This window comes from Planococcus citri, chromosome 2 (assembly GCF_950023065.1).
Source record: "Planococcus citri chromosome 2, ihPlaCitr1.1, whole genome shotgun sequence".
NCBI lineage: Eukaryota > Metazoa > Arthropoda > Insecta > Hemiptera > Pseudococcidae > Planococcus > Planococcus citri.
The window spans coordinates 1,820,287-1,836,393 of record NC_088678.1 but is presented as its reverse complement, the minus strand read 5'-3'; the positions used below and the strand labels follow the sequence as shown (position 1 = coordinate 1,836,393).

The following is a 16,107-nucleotide window of genomic DNA, read 5'->3' as shown; positions in this document are numbered from 1 at the left end:
CCCCCGTCGATCCTCCGGGACAACTTTTTTCTTAAAGGGGGAGTCCTAAGGAACATTTCTAGCCCTTGTACTTAAAAAAAAAGTGGCCCTACATACAAAATGGCCGCCATTTTGTAAGTAGGGCAAATTTTTTTTGAGTACAAGGGCTAGAAATGTTCCTTAGGACTCCCCCTTTAAGAAAAAAGTTGTCCCGGAGGATCGACGGAGGGGTGCAATTTATCCTTAAGTGGTCTCCCCGACTAACAAGTTCGGGCAGTGTAAAACTTCAAAATACATACTTACTTAAGAGCCACTCTGAAATGTTTTTTTTTTTTGGGAGGGGAGGAGAACGAGGGAGTGGCGGGGTGGCTTGGTCCTAGTTCAATGACCGGAGAGGTGTTTTAAACCCCCATCAAATCATTCATAAGGTAAAAAATAGGAGTTTGTCGAATTTTAGATCTGTATCTGTATCTTAATTTGGCCAAATTTTAATAATATTTGTTTGTGTCCGTTTCAAATTTTTAAAAATATTCCAATTTATGAATACATAATTCCATGCCTGAAATTTTGGGTAGTTACTTAGTTATTGTAAATTTTTTTGAATCCTCCTTCTGTTTTTTTTTTTTTTTTTTTGCTCATTAATGTACCTTCACTTGTGATACTTATTTCTCAAAACCATTTCAACGTTAATAGTAAATGGGTGCTCAAAATTCTCTACGTAATTCTTATTTAAAAAACACCACTGCCAACATATCCTACTATTATTAACCTAAGTACACGTACAACCTTGTGCCCTTCCAACGTATCCTATGCAACTCACTCGACATCAATGTCGAGGTCACACTTACAATTATGTTGCATACGTGATATCCGCAGGAGTAAAATTGATTAACTAGAGTAAAAAACGTTTAATTACACTGTACATACACGTAGCTGAGGTATTTTAGGATTATTTATACACATTTTTTTACATTTTTGCAAATCAGTCTTATAAAAGCAGTAATTACGTTAAACAAGATGAATTAATGCAATATAAGAACGTACATGCATTAATTTTAATCTACCATTTACGTCATAATGAGAGAAACAGCGAGTAAGTAAACGTGTGGGAATAATGAAACTTGGTACAATACTATATAGATACATTCGTACGTGTGATATGTAATATGTACAACATTAGTTATCTATATGATACAAAAGAGATCTTTTATCAATTTTAAAGCTAGTATAATTTCTTTTTATTCAACTTTGGAAAACTAATTACATACTTACTGTTTACACAGTTCGAGCAGAATTTATCACTTTTTCGAGAGAAAGATAAGTAAAAATCACGTGTTGGTACATTTACTAATACGATAACGTATGTACCTAATTGGTGCTATTTTTGAATCTGTGAATTGTGAAGTCATGTGGTGGGAGGGGAAGAGACACAAAAGCATCTGGATGGATGTTTTAATAAAATAATCTCAATTTTCGAAATCTGGGCAGTATTTTCACACCATCTATTCTTCCTAGATCATTTTTTTTCCTTTTTTTTTTTTTTTTTTTTGTTTCAACTTCCTGTCTTAAAATTGCTTTTTCATAACTGGGTTACATTCAACTCCAACGATAGTGATAACCCATATATACTGTAATCTCGTGTGATTTCAACGTTTTAAAATCGTTATCGCGAAATCATGTGATTTATCAGCACTCGCGAACGCCTGCTGCGTTCCGGAGAAGACTAACGCTGAGAGCCAAGCTGTCTGATTACTTCATAGATCCAAATAGACAACGTGAAATGCCGTCATTGCGGCTAAACACGCGAAAAACGCCGAGGTGCCGATTACCGCGAATGTTACTCCAAATAACGACATCATTTTACCCATCGAAAACGATATGATCAATTGAGCGACGCACAAGCAGGCCCCAACAATGGCTAGGTCAGTGCCTAAGCCGCGTACTTGCGTTGTAGAAAGTTGTTTTCCATTTTTGTCAACGTGAAACTGAAAATATACAAAGGAGAATTACAATCGGCGTTATTTTATTTACGACAAAAAATAATAAAAGGAAATAATAAAACAAAAAGAATTGAGAGATGAACAATGATAGGCCTGCACAATACACTTACGGTTTTCTTGACGTGGTAATGAGCGATCAACATATATGGTATGGTAACTATGGTACAATATATTATACCGCTGATGGCGCTCAATATTATGACGACTAATTTAGACTTAACCGCTGCCATCAATATTAAACATAATGAATTTAAACATATCGTTCCGATGTATACGCTTTTCAATCTGCAATAAAATATCCAAAATTGTAAAAAAAGAAATTCTGAAACGAAAAAAAATGTGAAAAAAATTTTTCAATCACCCCAAACATTTTATGAGTTTCTCCGATACCAAGGAATATGCGATGCAAGCGATCGAGTACCCACATAAGGCTGAACAACCGAAACGAATACCTTCTTCGTAAGATTTATACTCGACTGAATCTGGAGGTGCCTGAAAATTGAGCATAAACCGAAAAAAGAAATTAATTAACGGAGTAGATCTTATAATAAATTAGTGAGAAATACAAAAATTATAAATTTAAAATACTAACCGAAGGGTTACCAGCGAAGACAGCTTGTCCAACAAAATCAGTGAAGTATAAACAGAAAGTCACGTGAGACATCCAACAAAATAAATTCGTCATGCAGAGAATTCTCAACGAATAGGGCATCGATATTATCGACTTCAAGTAATCTTGTAATTTGGTATTGGTTGCTGGCTCTGCCTGTGCGAATTATAAAATAATGCGATGGTTAGTTATTCAAATACCTACTTACGAGTATATGTATTTACTTATGTAAATATTTAAACAACTGCTAATGGGATATTGAAGGACGTGGTCATTCTTCTTCTGAGCGAAAAAATGCGCGAGTTAAAGCAGGGTCTTCGAACGATAATTCGTGTAATAATGAGGAAATGATTTGAGGTATTGGGATTTGACTTGAACAGAAATAATTGAGCTTTTGGAAAGGTTGTGTTTTGAAGGTCTCGTAACCGGTGCAGACTTACGGGGATTTAGCACCATGATAAGTCCCGGCATCTCTCTTCATTGGAAGAAGATGAGAGTACATGAAGTTCGATTTTTTAAAATTGGCGTTACAGGTTCAAAGGGTCTGGCCGAATGAATAGGTGAAATTAACCCCTACTCTCATTATCATTCTGATGGTCTCAGGAGATGTCCCTTATAGTCCAGCAAAATCAGCATTCCATTGGGAAAAGTAAGGTTGATGAAAGCTGAAGCCCCCCAAATTTGATTTTCGACTCACTTATTCTACTGAGAATTTCTTACCAGATATTATTTAGTGATTACATTTGCCTGAAAGGGGTGGAACTATGCGCATTCGAAGAAGGGGGTTTCAACATAGATCATATTTATCGTTTGAAATAATTTTTGACAAAAATTAGAATTATTTAAATTTTAGGAAAATTTTAATACTTTCCTGAAATCTTGATGAAAATTGCGATTTTCTATTCTGACAAAAAATCAGGATGAATGGAAAATTACCTAGGTACTAGAAAAAAATTGGGATTTTTTCCAAATGTTGGCTGAAAATCGTGACCTTTTTCAAATTTCTGTTAAAAACTGTCAGGCACTTATTCATTAATATCATGAAAGAAACCAGTTTTGAATCTCAAACATAAAAATCAAAATTATTTTCTCAAACTGGCAAACATTGGATCTTTTTTGAATTTTTGGGAAAAAATCTGACTTTTTTCAAGCTTTGATAAAAATTGGCCTACATCAAGTACCCACCCTATTTTTTTCCAAGTTCTGAAAAAAAATCATGTGAATTTCAGAATCGAGACTTTTTTTAGTTACTGTGAAAAAATGAGGACTTTTCTCAAATTCTAGCTAAAAAATCCGGGCTTTTTCAAATTTCTAACAAAAGTCATGATTCCTTCGAAACCCTAAAAAAAATCAGGACTTTCTTGACTCTGGCAAAAAACCGATGCTCTCTTAAATTTCTAACAAAAAAATCTTGACTTTTTTGAAAACTCGACTAAAATTACTGAGAAAAAAATTCTCAGCAATTTTGGGACCACTCACGACAGCCTTTTCCTGTGTTTTTGGCCAAAAAATTATGATTCATTCAACTTTCAAACCAATTGAAGAACCACTTAAGGTCATTGAAATTTTGATCAAACGTAAATAAATGAATAGGCAAATAAAAAGAGGAAAGATATAGGCAATTGACCACTAGATAACATTGAATATTCTTGTTAAGAGGAAGAAAAAATATAACCTATGAGAATAAAATATACAACGATGGCTTATCAAAAACGAAAAAAGACAATGCCAAGAATTATTTACAGCTTATTTTACGGTTTTACCACCAAACTTAGATTTGTTGATGAAAACATCAGTGAACCATAAAAACTGAGTAGGTAAATTACACGAACTTAATGTATCTAGTAGTATAGATAATGGTTTTTAATCTATCGGAGAATATCTAAATATTCAAAACCCTTTGTACCGATATGTTTTCGGTCAATTCACAGAGCACTTACGCAGTATGTAGTACCTACCTACTTTAATGGGCCTATCAGATTACCAGATTTTATCAAATTCACAATGCTTGACCTTGTTATTAAAGATAGAAAATATACCTATATAAATAGCTGATCATGGCGATAGTACCCAATATTTACATATGTTTTGTGAACGAAAAGTGGCACACACGCGAGCCATTTGGTTTGCATATCATATCAAGACACTTGGTACTTTATAATGTACATATGGGCTATTTACAAAGTACATATATCAGGTGTAGGTAATTAAACCATGTGTACTTACCGGTGCGTTCGAATCGACTTTATCAGTGCTGGCCACCGTCGTCGACGATTCAATAGACTGAGACTTCTTCAACGGTAATTCCCGGAATGTGGTAATAGTAGCCAGGATGCAAATGACAAATAACACGGCGACTAGATAAAACATCACTTGCATATAGCTGCCAATTATTTCGTCTAAATAACAAACAAATTATTTTCATTACTCCTATGTGATGTGTTGCAAATTATACCGAATACGATTCCCAACATGGTGGTTATTTCCAGTTTATCGTGGTTAAAGCTGCAATATTCATAGTCCCAGTCGACCAATGGTAATTATCTACGGGTGTTTGTAATTAGCCTACCGCAAGTACATAATACAGCCTACATATGATGCAAAATTGGTGCATCTCCGATTATCATATTTTTTTTTTCTTCGAAGACTAAGAAGATTATACAGAACAAAAATAAAATTTTAAAACAAAAAACCAACACTTACTTAAGAAGGTGTTGTGCCATTCTACTGCACCGATTATGTAACCGATGAATCCGCCACAACCAGCCAAAATAGTACACGAGTTCAGCCCTTTGTCGTGATCCTCTGTGAAAATTAAAAGTTAATCATTTAGAGGAGAAAATGCAAATCGAGCCTCGAGCGTCATCGTTGACGAGTTCCATGCGTAAACAAAAAATATTATTCGCGCTTGGTTCATTCCAATCAATTCTTTGTTGGAAAAATTCAGTTTTTCTTTTGAATGAAAACATTGAACAACAGGGAAATCCACTAATGGGTGATTTTCAAACTGATCTGAGAGGTTTTAGGGGAGGGGGGCGTGTCAATTATTTTCAAAGATATCAGCGTGAATGCATTCATATTGGATGTAAATTGGCTTCGCTGCTTAAAACATGAAAATTTCAAGATGTACTTGTACAGGTGAAGAAGGAGTTGAGTCAAAAAAGTGAGTTCATATTCCTATTCAGGTACTTACGCTCTCGAAAATGTATGAAATAAAATGTCACACAACGTTTGACATTTTTTTTTACATTTTCATCAGAATTTTGAGGATCTACCCCCTCCCTGCCCCCACATCACGAGAAACTCATCTTCTGAATTTTCAAATCGTAGGTCCAAAATTGGTTAGATTTTAAAAAGAGCTCAACTTTGAACTTTTAAAATTTGAAAGCCGGAGGATCAGAGGTGACAATTTTGATTTTTTTCTAATTGAGAAAAATCGGCAAAACGAGATTGATTTGACACGTATTGGTCTGCGGTAGATATTTTGTCAAAAAAGTAGATGAATTTTTCTTGATTTATTTTCTTCTAAACTCGATTCATTTTTTGAATAAAATTTTGAAATTCTTTCAAACTGTGGAGCCAGTGGCAGGTACTACAATTTTAATGCCAAAATGTCTGCTAGAAAAATTGAATTTTGAATTTTTGTAAAAATTTTTGAGAATTTTAACATTGTTCAGGCAGGTAATCTTTCAAAACCAAAATTTCATTATTTCTTCAAGTGTGTGGTTTTCTTCATAAATTTTCAAAATCCTTCTCGCTGACAAGGGGGAGGGAACCTGTGGTCATTCTCCCAGTTATGAGAACCAAAGGCGTAGTAGACCTCCCCCACCTCCTTTGAAAGTGAGTAGCCCTCAAAAAGTTCAAACACATTGGTAGATGAAATATACGTAACCGCATGTTTTAGAATAGGTCCTTGTAGTCCGGCATATGACAATAGGAGTAATTTCACCCCCCCCCCCCCCCACCGATCCGCCGGGACAGCTTTTTTAAAAGGGGGAATCCTAACGGAACATTTTAAAGCAAACTTGCCCAAAAAAAAGTTGGCGTTACTTACAAAATGATGACCATTTTGATTGTCAGGTCAGCCGAAATTGCAGATTTTGCGTTTCAACATAGGACTTACGAAATTTTTCAAACCTTACAAAGATAGATCGACAGATCATGCAAAAAATTTATCACCTGTGAAAATTTCTAGTGCTAAAGTGCGTTTTTCGATTTTTGGTGAATTTTTGAAAATCGAATTTAGACCAAAAATGAGAGAAAAAAATCAAAATTTTACTAAATTGACCAATAAAGCTGAAATTTGGGATATACCCTATTTTCCACATGCCAAATCCATTGGAAACGGTTTCAACCCGTTTTGAGTAGTTCTGGAGCCTCCAGCAGGTTTTTGAAACTCGAAATTCCCACAAAATTCCATCAAATTGGAGTTGTAAAGCTGGAATTTATTCTAAAAACTAATTTCAATACGCTACGAAGTACTGCAGGTAAATTTCAAGTGGTTTTGGAGCCTCCAGCGACTTTTTGAAAATTCCTGAAGCCTCCAGCAGATTTGAAACTTTAAATTTTCACAAAATTTCATCAAATGGAGATGGAAAGCTGAAATTTACTCTGCACTCCAATTTTAACACCCTCTGAAGACGACTTCACGTGGGTTCAAGTCATTTTAGAGCCTCCAGCGACTTTTTTGAAAATAACTGGAGCCTCCAGTAGATTTTTGAAACTTGAAATTTCCCCAAAATTTCATCAAACTGAGATGGAGAGTCGAAATTCATTCTGCAAACTAATTTCAATACGCTACGAAGTTGACTGCTGGTGGATTTAAAGTCGTTTTGGGGGTCTCCAGTGACTTTTTGAAAGGTTACATGAAATTTCCTAAAAGTAGCTGGAAGCTTCAAAACCATTTGAAACCACCATGTAGTCTGAGAAGTAATTTTCAGCTTGCCAACTCCATTTGATAAATTAATGTTGCGGGAATTTCAAGCTTCAAAAATCTACTGAAGGCTCCAGTAATTTTCAAAAAAGTCGCTGGCCTGGAAGCTAAATGACTTGAACCCACCTGAAGTCGTCTTCACTTCAGAGGGTGTTAAAATTGAAGTGTGTGAAAATTTAAAGTTTCAAAAATCTACTGGAGGCTTCAGGATTTTTCAAAAAGTCGCTGGAGGCTCCAAAACCACTTGAAATTCACCTGTAGTACTTCGTAGCGTATTGAAATTAGTTTTTAGAATAAATTCCAGCTTTACAACTCCAATTTGATGGAATTTTGTGAGAATTTCGAGTTTCAAAAACCTGCTGGAGGCTCCAGAACTACTCAAAATGGGTTGAAACCGTTTCCAATCGATTTGGCATTTCGAGAATGGGGTATATCCCAAATTTCAGCTTTCTTGGTCAATTTGGTAAAATTTTGATTTCTTCTCTCATTTTTGGCCTAAATTCAATTTTCAAAAATTCACCAAAAATCGAAAAACGCACTTCAGCACTTCAAATGTTGACAGGTGATGAATTTTTGCATGATCTTTCGATCTACCTGTGCAAAGTTTGAAAAAGTTCGTGCAAGTCGTATGTTAAACGCAAAATCTGCGATTTCGGCTGACCTGTCAATCAAGATGGCCGCCATTTTGTAAGTAAGGCCAACTTTTTTTTTGACAAGTTTGTTTTAAAATGTTCCTTAGGATGTCCCCTTTAAGAAAAAAGTTCTCTCGGTGGATCGGCGCGGGGGGGGGTGCAATTACTCCTATTGTCATGAATGCCGTACTATTGTTGTTGCTATTTTTTAAATATTTTTTTGATTTATTTTTTTTTTTTTTAAAGAATAAGAAAATGTGGGATTAAGAATAGGAAGACATATTTTGCTGAGGCAGGCAAAGACACGCAGTGCTCTCAAAAGAAATTTAAAAAATATTGAAAAATCACTATAAAAATTGAGAAAAATGAAGGAATTTGGAGAAAAAAAAATGAAATTTGACAACAAAAAAAGGTTTTTATAAGCAATTTTGTAAAAAAGAAACAGGACTTTTGTTCGACAAACTTTGAAGCAAAAAGAGGACTTTTTAGCTGGAACGTCAAAAATCAATGCTTTTCGGACGTTTTGATCAAAAAACCACCTTTGCAATTTTGGAAAAAATTACGACCATTTGACTATTTTATTAAAAACGTACTTCCATGTGAATTTTGACGAAAAAACATTACAACTTTTCGTCGACTCGCTGAAAATTCACGCTCTCTGACAATTTCGACAAAAAACTGGAATTTGTTGACAATTTTTGCAAAAAACTGTTTTTTGGGGCAATCTGTGCAAGAACAGGACCGTTTGACAATTCCAGCAAAAATTGGCTCTTTTTGATAATTTTAACAAAAATGAACTTTTTTTGCTAAAGTTGTCAAAAAAGTTCTGAAAAAGCACTTTTGGTTGGTAATTTTGGAACAAAAAGAGAATTTTTCAAACAGATCACGTACAAATAAGTTCTTCTCAGATGCTTGGGGTGGGCAGGATGAGGTACAAAAAACTATGGATTTACAACTTTCAAGAATGAGCGTGTTCCCAAAAAACAAGTGACCTACAAAGAAAACTTCCCGCAATATGATAGGGCTCTTTCTTTCTAGAGAATTTGGGCTCAAAAAGATCTACTTTTTCTCAATTATACTGAAATTGGCCTCTAAAACGTAGTGTAGTTAGAAGACGACATAGAAAAGAAACGCTCGGAGCTGTAGCTGCCTAATCACACATTTTTACAATTTTTGAACAATTTTGGAAAGTTAATAAAATAGGTAATTTATACTGTTTTCCTACTTAATATCGATCAGTTTGGCATAAGAAATGTGAGACAAAAACTGTATGATTTAGGATTTTCAAAATAGGTACCCTGTAAAATGTTCCTCATTGAACAACGTAGGCCTATTCTTACTTTGTAATACGAGTGCGACTACAAGATGACCACGTTGTATTTGGCAATAGGTACGCAGATAATTTCAATCAAGAGTCAATGGACACGGTGACACAGCGAGACAATTGATTTAATTACTCGTTATTAAAAGGTAAATAACGCAGATTTGAACGAACAATAAGTCTAGCTGAGTTTGAATGACCTCAGATTGGTATCTTGGTTTTTACTTACGGCGAGCCCAGCATGTATGTGTATGAGTAGATAAGGAACGGAAGCGGAAAAGATTTTAACTGATAATAGTCTCTGGATATACGATTATCTATGTAGATAGGTAGGTACTACACAAACGCTGGAGTAGGTAGGTATGGCAAATTTCTACTCGTGTATCTTATGGGACTCGACGCTGCCATTTTGGAAGGATTTTATGCAAATGGGCATGTGGAGAGTCGGGTACATAAATGGAGTATCTAGCTAATTTCAAAGTACCTATTGTAAATACAGGTTCGGGTACCTAACTATAATACAACCTTGGGAACAGGGATGTTTTTATTCTAGCGTGAAATATTCCAAAAAAAAAATTGTAGCTGTAAGACTGTGGTGAACTCGACGCGACGCGGTGAGTCGAGAAGGTATTAATTTATAAAATTATTCATTTGCAATTGTAATTACCAACTACACATACATCCAAAACGTACGCTCGGCTGGGATTTTGCAACGTATCGCTGCTGAAGTCCACAGTAACCGCTCCGATTATTAGAAAAATTACTGTCCAAATATAATGACTGATTTTGGTACCAGAGGCATCTTGTTGCGTAACATCTGCAGACGACGACGACGACGACGACGACGACGAACTCTTGGTCGGACTAAATATGTCGGCTTCTCGGTCACCGAATAGTTTACCAATATAATTACTATTGGCAATCAGTAGTAATCCTGCGTTTATGGGTAAACAACCAAAGCTGTAAATAATTTTATCCTATATCTCGCATGAAGACAGGAGTGTTGGAACTCGACGTAACTGTCCCATGTACATACATATATGAAGAGTGATATTCCAAAACTCGCTTTGTCCATTTTTATCAAAGTTGGGTTTTCAGCAGTACCTGGTAGATGAAGTATTAACTCACATTCCTACATCATCAACCTACCAAAATGAGGTGTTAACCTCACCTAAATAGCCAATTCACTGAAAATTAAAAAAAAAATAATGTTCCAAAACGCGCTTTGTCCAGTTTTATTGAAATTTTTTTCAGCAGTATTTAGTGGATGAAGTGTATACCTACACTCCTACATCATAAATCCACCCAAATAAAGTGCTAAACTTGCCTAAAAAGCCAATTTACCCGTTTAAAGGAAAATTGTTTTTCCTCTTTCCTGAAAAGTTGTGAAAATGGACAAAGCGAGTTTTGGAATATCACTCTTCATATGTACTATAATAACGTACCAGTCAAGTTGAGAGTAGCTAAAAATATAATAAATGGTCTTCGTCGACCAATAGAAAATCGACATCGGTCACTCAACGACCCCAGAATAGGTGAAAAGATCAGTCCCATTAAAGGTCCGATCACCCATACCAAAGTGGCGTGTTCTCGTTTAACTCCGTACATCAATAGAACCGGCGATACAAATGCCGTCAAGATTGCGTATACAATTTCGATGCCCATCATTGCGAACGATAACCTCGACAGTTCCCATTTTGTTTTTCTTCTAAACAAGTTTGAATGGAGGTATTTCGTTTAAAATTACAATTTCCCTCGGAAACTCAGCAACTTAGGTATTTCGAATTAAAAATCTAACCTGTAAATATGATTGTAAGACTGTTTTATGCTGTTGACATCTTGATTTTTCACGTTCAGTATATCGCTTATGATGGCTGGCATTGTGTTATTATTATTCGTTTCGTTGGTTTTACTCGTCGTATTATGGAATCCGCACAATAACTTCGACTTGAGAAACTTGTTCAGGTTCTTGAAACTCATGTTGCTGTGGAAAAATTATTGTTGATTAGTTTAAATGAGAAGGAAATCCAATACACGAATAAATAATATTTGAAAAATTAAATTGTTCAAAAAATTTCTACGTAGTAAACATAATTTAAGTTGAATGCGCACAGAGTCTTGAGGATGGATCTTTATTGAGTTTCGTAATGGGCCAACACAAAAATTCTCGAGCTACTTTTTCCGTAAAAATGGTAAATTTTTGTGATTTCAACCCCAATTTGCAATAATTTTGAAACCATTGAATAAGAACTTATAATACGTACAATCAATAGATTTGTTGTACCATGTGTTTCTGTGCTTCCCCTTCCTGCACTGAAAAATCAACAAAAACTGCTGGGGAGGGTTTTAAAAATATCTAGTTCATTAGTAATAAGTCACCCCTCACTTCGTTTCTAAACTTGATTTTAAACATTGGCGAATTGAATGTGTTTGGAGGTGGTGAGGATCTTGTATTCGTGAACAGTATTTTAGATTTTTGATTTCTGATTTTCAACACGTTGTTTAATTTAACCTAATTTTCATCAAATTTTTCTAAATTTTGATTAGGAACTTACTTTTTCCTTTTTCTCGTTAAGTCCCATCATTCATCTAGTCTGCTTTGGTTGGTTGCTTAATTTTAAAAGATATTGAAATAGGTATAATGGACTCGAAAATAGAATGGGTTCAGTGAGAAAAAAATTTCTTGTACTCAGTAAGTAGGGATTATCTAAGCATGTCATAAATATTAACTGCTGATTACTTACATTTGGTTCTACATTTTGTCAAAAAATAAATTGATTCGATACCCAGAAAAGGTAGAAAATGGTTAATATTCTCAACATTATAACTCAATGTTCCATTTGTCGATCGACTTTTTAAAAATTTCATACTCGATAATCTTTGAAACGTTGATAGTTCGTTTGAACGTAATAGCTGAAAAGATAAAAGCCATAGATCGTTTAAATTGGCTTCCCTCTTAGCCACGTGATTTAATTTTAATGAATTCAAATTATCTGCTCACACTCCCACAGTGAATCGAATGTGTACAAAATATTGGTAACTTTTGACAAGTGAAATAAGGAGCCCTGCCTATATGCGAGTACATAATTATGTAATTACGAGTAGCATGAATCATTAAGTGATCTTCGAATGTATACCTTACGGTTATGCCTCAAATGAATATTTTAGTTTATGCTTACCAAAAAAAAAAGAGTAAGTAGGTACTGTATCTTTTATCCCTCTCCTTCAATTTTCTTAATATTTGTTTCCTTTTTTCAATCGCCTCCTCTTGTGAAAAAAAAGGCATGAGGAATTTAGGAACCTACAACTCCGAAGTAATTCGGCGAAATATAAATAAAATTGGCAGAAATTTGACCAATCTTATCGCATCTTGGTCTATTTACTTGCTTACATTTCAGATAAAATATAATTTACCATTCCATTACTTAATCAATTTCTACACAATCAACTAGAATCGAAAATTCACGCTTGATTGTTTGTTTTTCTCTTCCTTTAGGTACTTATCAAAGTTAATTCGCAATCGAATGGTAAAACAAACGAATTCGTACTGTTGATAGTACCGCTACCTTCGATTATTTCGTAGAACGTAGAAATGCGTATAATATTTGACCGCACGTATAGGGCATCATGGCCAATGACACTACAAGTGCCTTGCCTACCTATAGCTAGCTGCATATAGGTACTCGTATTTGCAATATTTGCCAATATTGTCAAAAGACTAACGATGGACAATGCCAAGAACTCACGGTACTTACCAAACTAGATTCTTTACAACTGTAAACCCCCCATCTGCACCAATAGGTTTAATGGAATTTGTAAAAACATGCAGATTTCCAGTTGGCAAAAATTATTTCACCGCGAGGATTGTTTTTATTATTATTATTTTTTTTTTCAAATATGGTTCATTCAGATCTCCAACCCATTCAAATATTTAAACTACGAAATTTTCACGGAGATGTAAATGACTGCGCGAAGTATCATCAAAATAATATTCGATCTAACCACATTCATGTGGGTGAAAAAATGACCTCCTATTTGACTATAATAAAAGTGCAAATAAACCTGGCAAAATTTCTCGACAAGCACATTGAACAGAAGTTCAAGGTCAGCTCGAAGGTGTGAAAAATGCAGTTACCTATCGATCAGTTTTGAAGATTACACGCCTACTTTTGAAAATCCTAATTAAGTAGGTACCTATGAGATGAATTAAACTTTGACAGTTCAATGTATCGATGCAGAGTTAAATAAAATTTAAAATTAATAAATCCGGTCCAAAAGGTTCATTAAAACTGATCTAAGGTCCAATGCGAAGCGGCGTGTGTCCTTTGTTGTTAGACAAGCGATGATGTCATGGCCGAATTTTATATTCTTATTTATTCTTCTCCGCTAAAAGCAATCGATTCTATGGTGTTTGATTTAGTGCATAAAATTGCAAACATCGATGTTATTTTCCTTGGAAATTATTTATCTACTTTCGTAATTTTTTTCCAAAATGAATTTGCCACATCCGGGTGAATAAACATGTACCTACCATATTATGGTGTAGTGTGCAGATGCACATCAACACGTTACTCAAAACGACGACATTGTAGCTTATAGGTACACTTACCTATTCCCAAACGTATAAACAAACAGCAGCATTATAATTTGTTAATTAATACAAACCCTAGCCTAGCTTTGCTAGAATTGTTCGTACTTATGCACGTGTACAATGGTACGGTTCACAGAGGAATATTACGGTGAAAAAAACCACGCTAAATAGCACATAATATAGTCAGGTAGCAGATACCCGAAACATAAATAGAAAAATTATCTCGTCTGAGTTCTGGTAGGTAGGTAGTTGAGTAATTTAGATTGACAATCAACGCGAAACATTGAACTTCAAATACGAAATTAGGTACCTGATTAGTGGTTTCCAAAAGTTGGTCGTTCTCGTGATCCGTCGAGGTATATTTTGCTAAAGATAATCGTGTTTATTTTCGTGTTAGGATTGCCCAAGAATGGTTTATTTTTACTTGAGGATTTTAAGCATGAATTGAGAAGGTTCTTGAATTTTCAATTTCTAAAATGTTAAGAAAGATTTGAAAACCAATGTCTCAAGTCAGTTCGGAAGCGAAGTATAATATGAACTTATTTGTATGTTCGATAAATTCTTAGGTACAATTTATTCGAATTTCAGCTACGTATATCTGATATCTCACTGTGCCAGCATTCTTTTAGAAATTGTATCATAAAGCTAAAACTGCATGGTCATTTGGTTTATTTTTAATTATTTATCATCGCTTCTGCGATACGATAACCTGATTGAAAAAAAAAACATTCCAATTTCCAATTGTAAATAATAATAAAAGCTTTAATTATCAATCATTCCATTATATATCGTACGCACAAACCATTTCAAAATTCAAACGTAACAGTTGACCTCGCACTATTTAATTGTGGTATACGTTGCTGAAAAAAACACACACCATGTGGGGGGGGGATAAAATCAATTTAAGAAATCTTCAATTTTTTGGAACGAATACCTACTTATGCGACGTGCTTATTTCAAAGTGCGACAAGAAAACTCAAAAAACGTCCATAAATTGTCGAGTTTTATTAGCATTTACTGCAGAACAATAAAACATTATTTTTTATGTATAGATAGACTTTGATGAAATAAGGTGAATAGCCAGATTTGGAACCTTTCTCGATTTGTACAGGTAGGTATCTATGTGAAAGCCTTTTGAGTCCATTTCAACCAAAATTTGCATGACTGATCACAGGTTTTTATTTTTTAATATTTTGCATGCCGGCAAAGGTCATCAAAGATGAGAAATGACGCAAACTGGAGATCATTACAATTTTTTTGTAGGCAGGAGAAGCATTTGAAAATTTTCAAAATGGTTGCTGAATGAAAATATCAAATGCCTTTAGCGATCGCTCTATACATTGTCGTTAAAACAATTTTTTATCTATTATTCTACATTCCCGAAGATGGGGAGGGGAGGGTCACTCATGATGCCAAAATTGGTGTTGTCACTTTTGATGATGTAAAAAAATCAGTTTAGAAAATTGCAATTAAAATAAAAGTGTGAGAGCACGAATTGAAAATTTTGAAAAAAAATCTCGAAAATGGTCCTTTATCTTGTAAAACATTTGCGAATATGTTTTCTGCATTTCAAAACATTTCATCATTTTCTTAGTAAAAAAAAAGAAAAACGAATAAATTTTTTTTCTCGTCTACACACTTGGAAAACGAATGCCCAAAAATTGTGTTTTTTGAGCATCATGCAGTAAAACCGTAAATAAAAGTGGTACTGAATATTGATACCAAATCCAATACATACGTATTATCTTTCAAAACTGTACTATTTCCCCTCTCCCCACCAAAAAAATACATTAAATAATCATACGCTTGAGGGGATCGAAAATCCACAATTTTTCGAAAATGTCTATTCCGTGAGCATCCATATCTCCTCTCCATGGACAACGTCAGAGCTAAAATTTTCTCTTTGTAACTTTCAACTCCAAATAAAAGTCTCTATTCATTTTGGTCAAAGTCCTCCATCATTTTTTTTGCGCTGAAATTTCGTTCAATTTTTTTTCAGAAACTTTCAGATTATTCTGTTTATATGATGAGAACCTCTGAA

At 34.5% G+C, this 16,107-nt stretch overlaps 1 protein-coding gene across 1 annotated transcript; it reads right to left on the bottom strand.

Annotated features, from left to right (window-relative positions):
- Positions 1-872: 872 nt before the first annotated feature.
- On the bottom strand, positions 873-14,420 carry LOC135833942 (proton-associated sugar transporter A-like). Its single transcript, XM_065347773.1, has 10 exons — positions 14,377-14,420; positions 11,274-11,459; positions 10,921-11,183; positions 10,143-10,409; positions 5,293-5,394; positions 4,816-4,988; positions 2,572-2,745; positions 2,341-2,471; positions 2,090-2,264; positions 873-1,964 (listed from the first exon to the last, which is right to left on the bottom strand). The coding sequence occupies exons 2-10, from the start codon at positions 11,453-11,455 to the stop codon at positions 1,734-1,736; spliced, it is 1,698 nt and encodes a 565-aa protein (XP_065203845.1). The 5' UTR covers positions 11,456-11,459; positions 14,377-14,420; the 3' UTR covers positions 873-1,733.
- Positions 14,421-16,107: the final 1,687 nt, after the last annotated feature.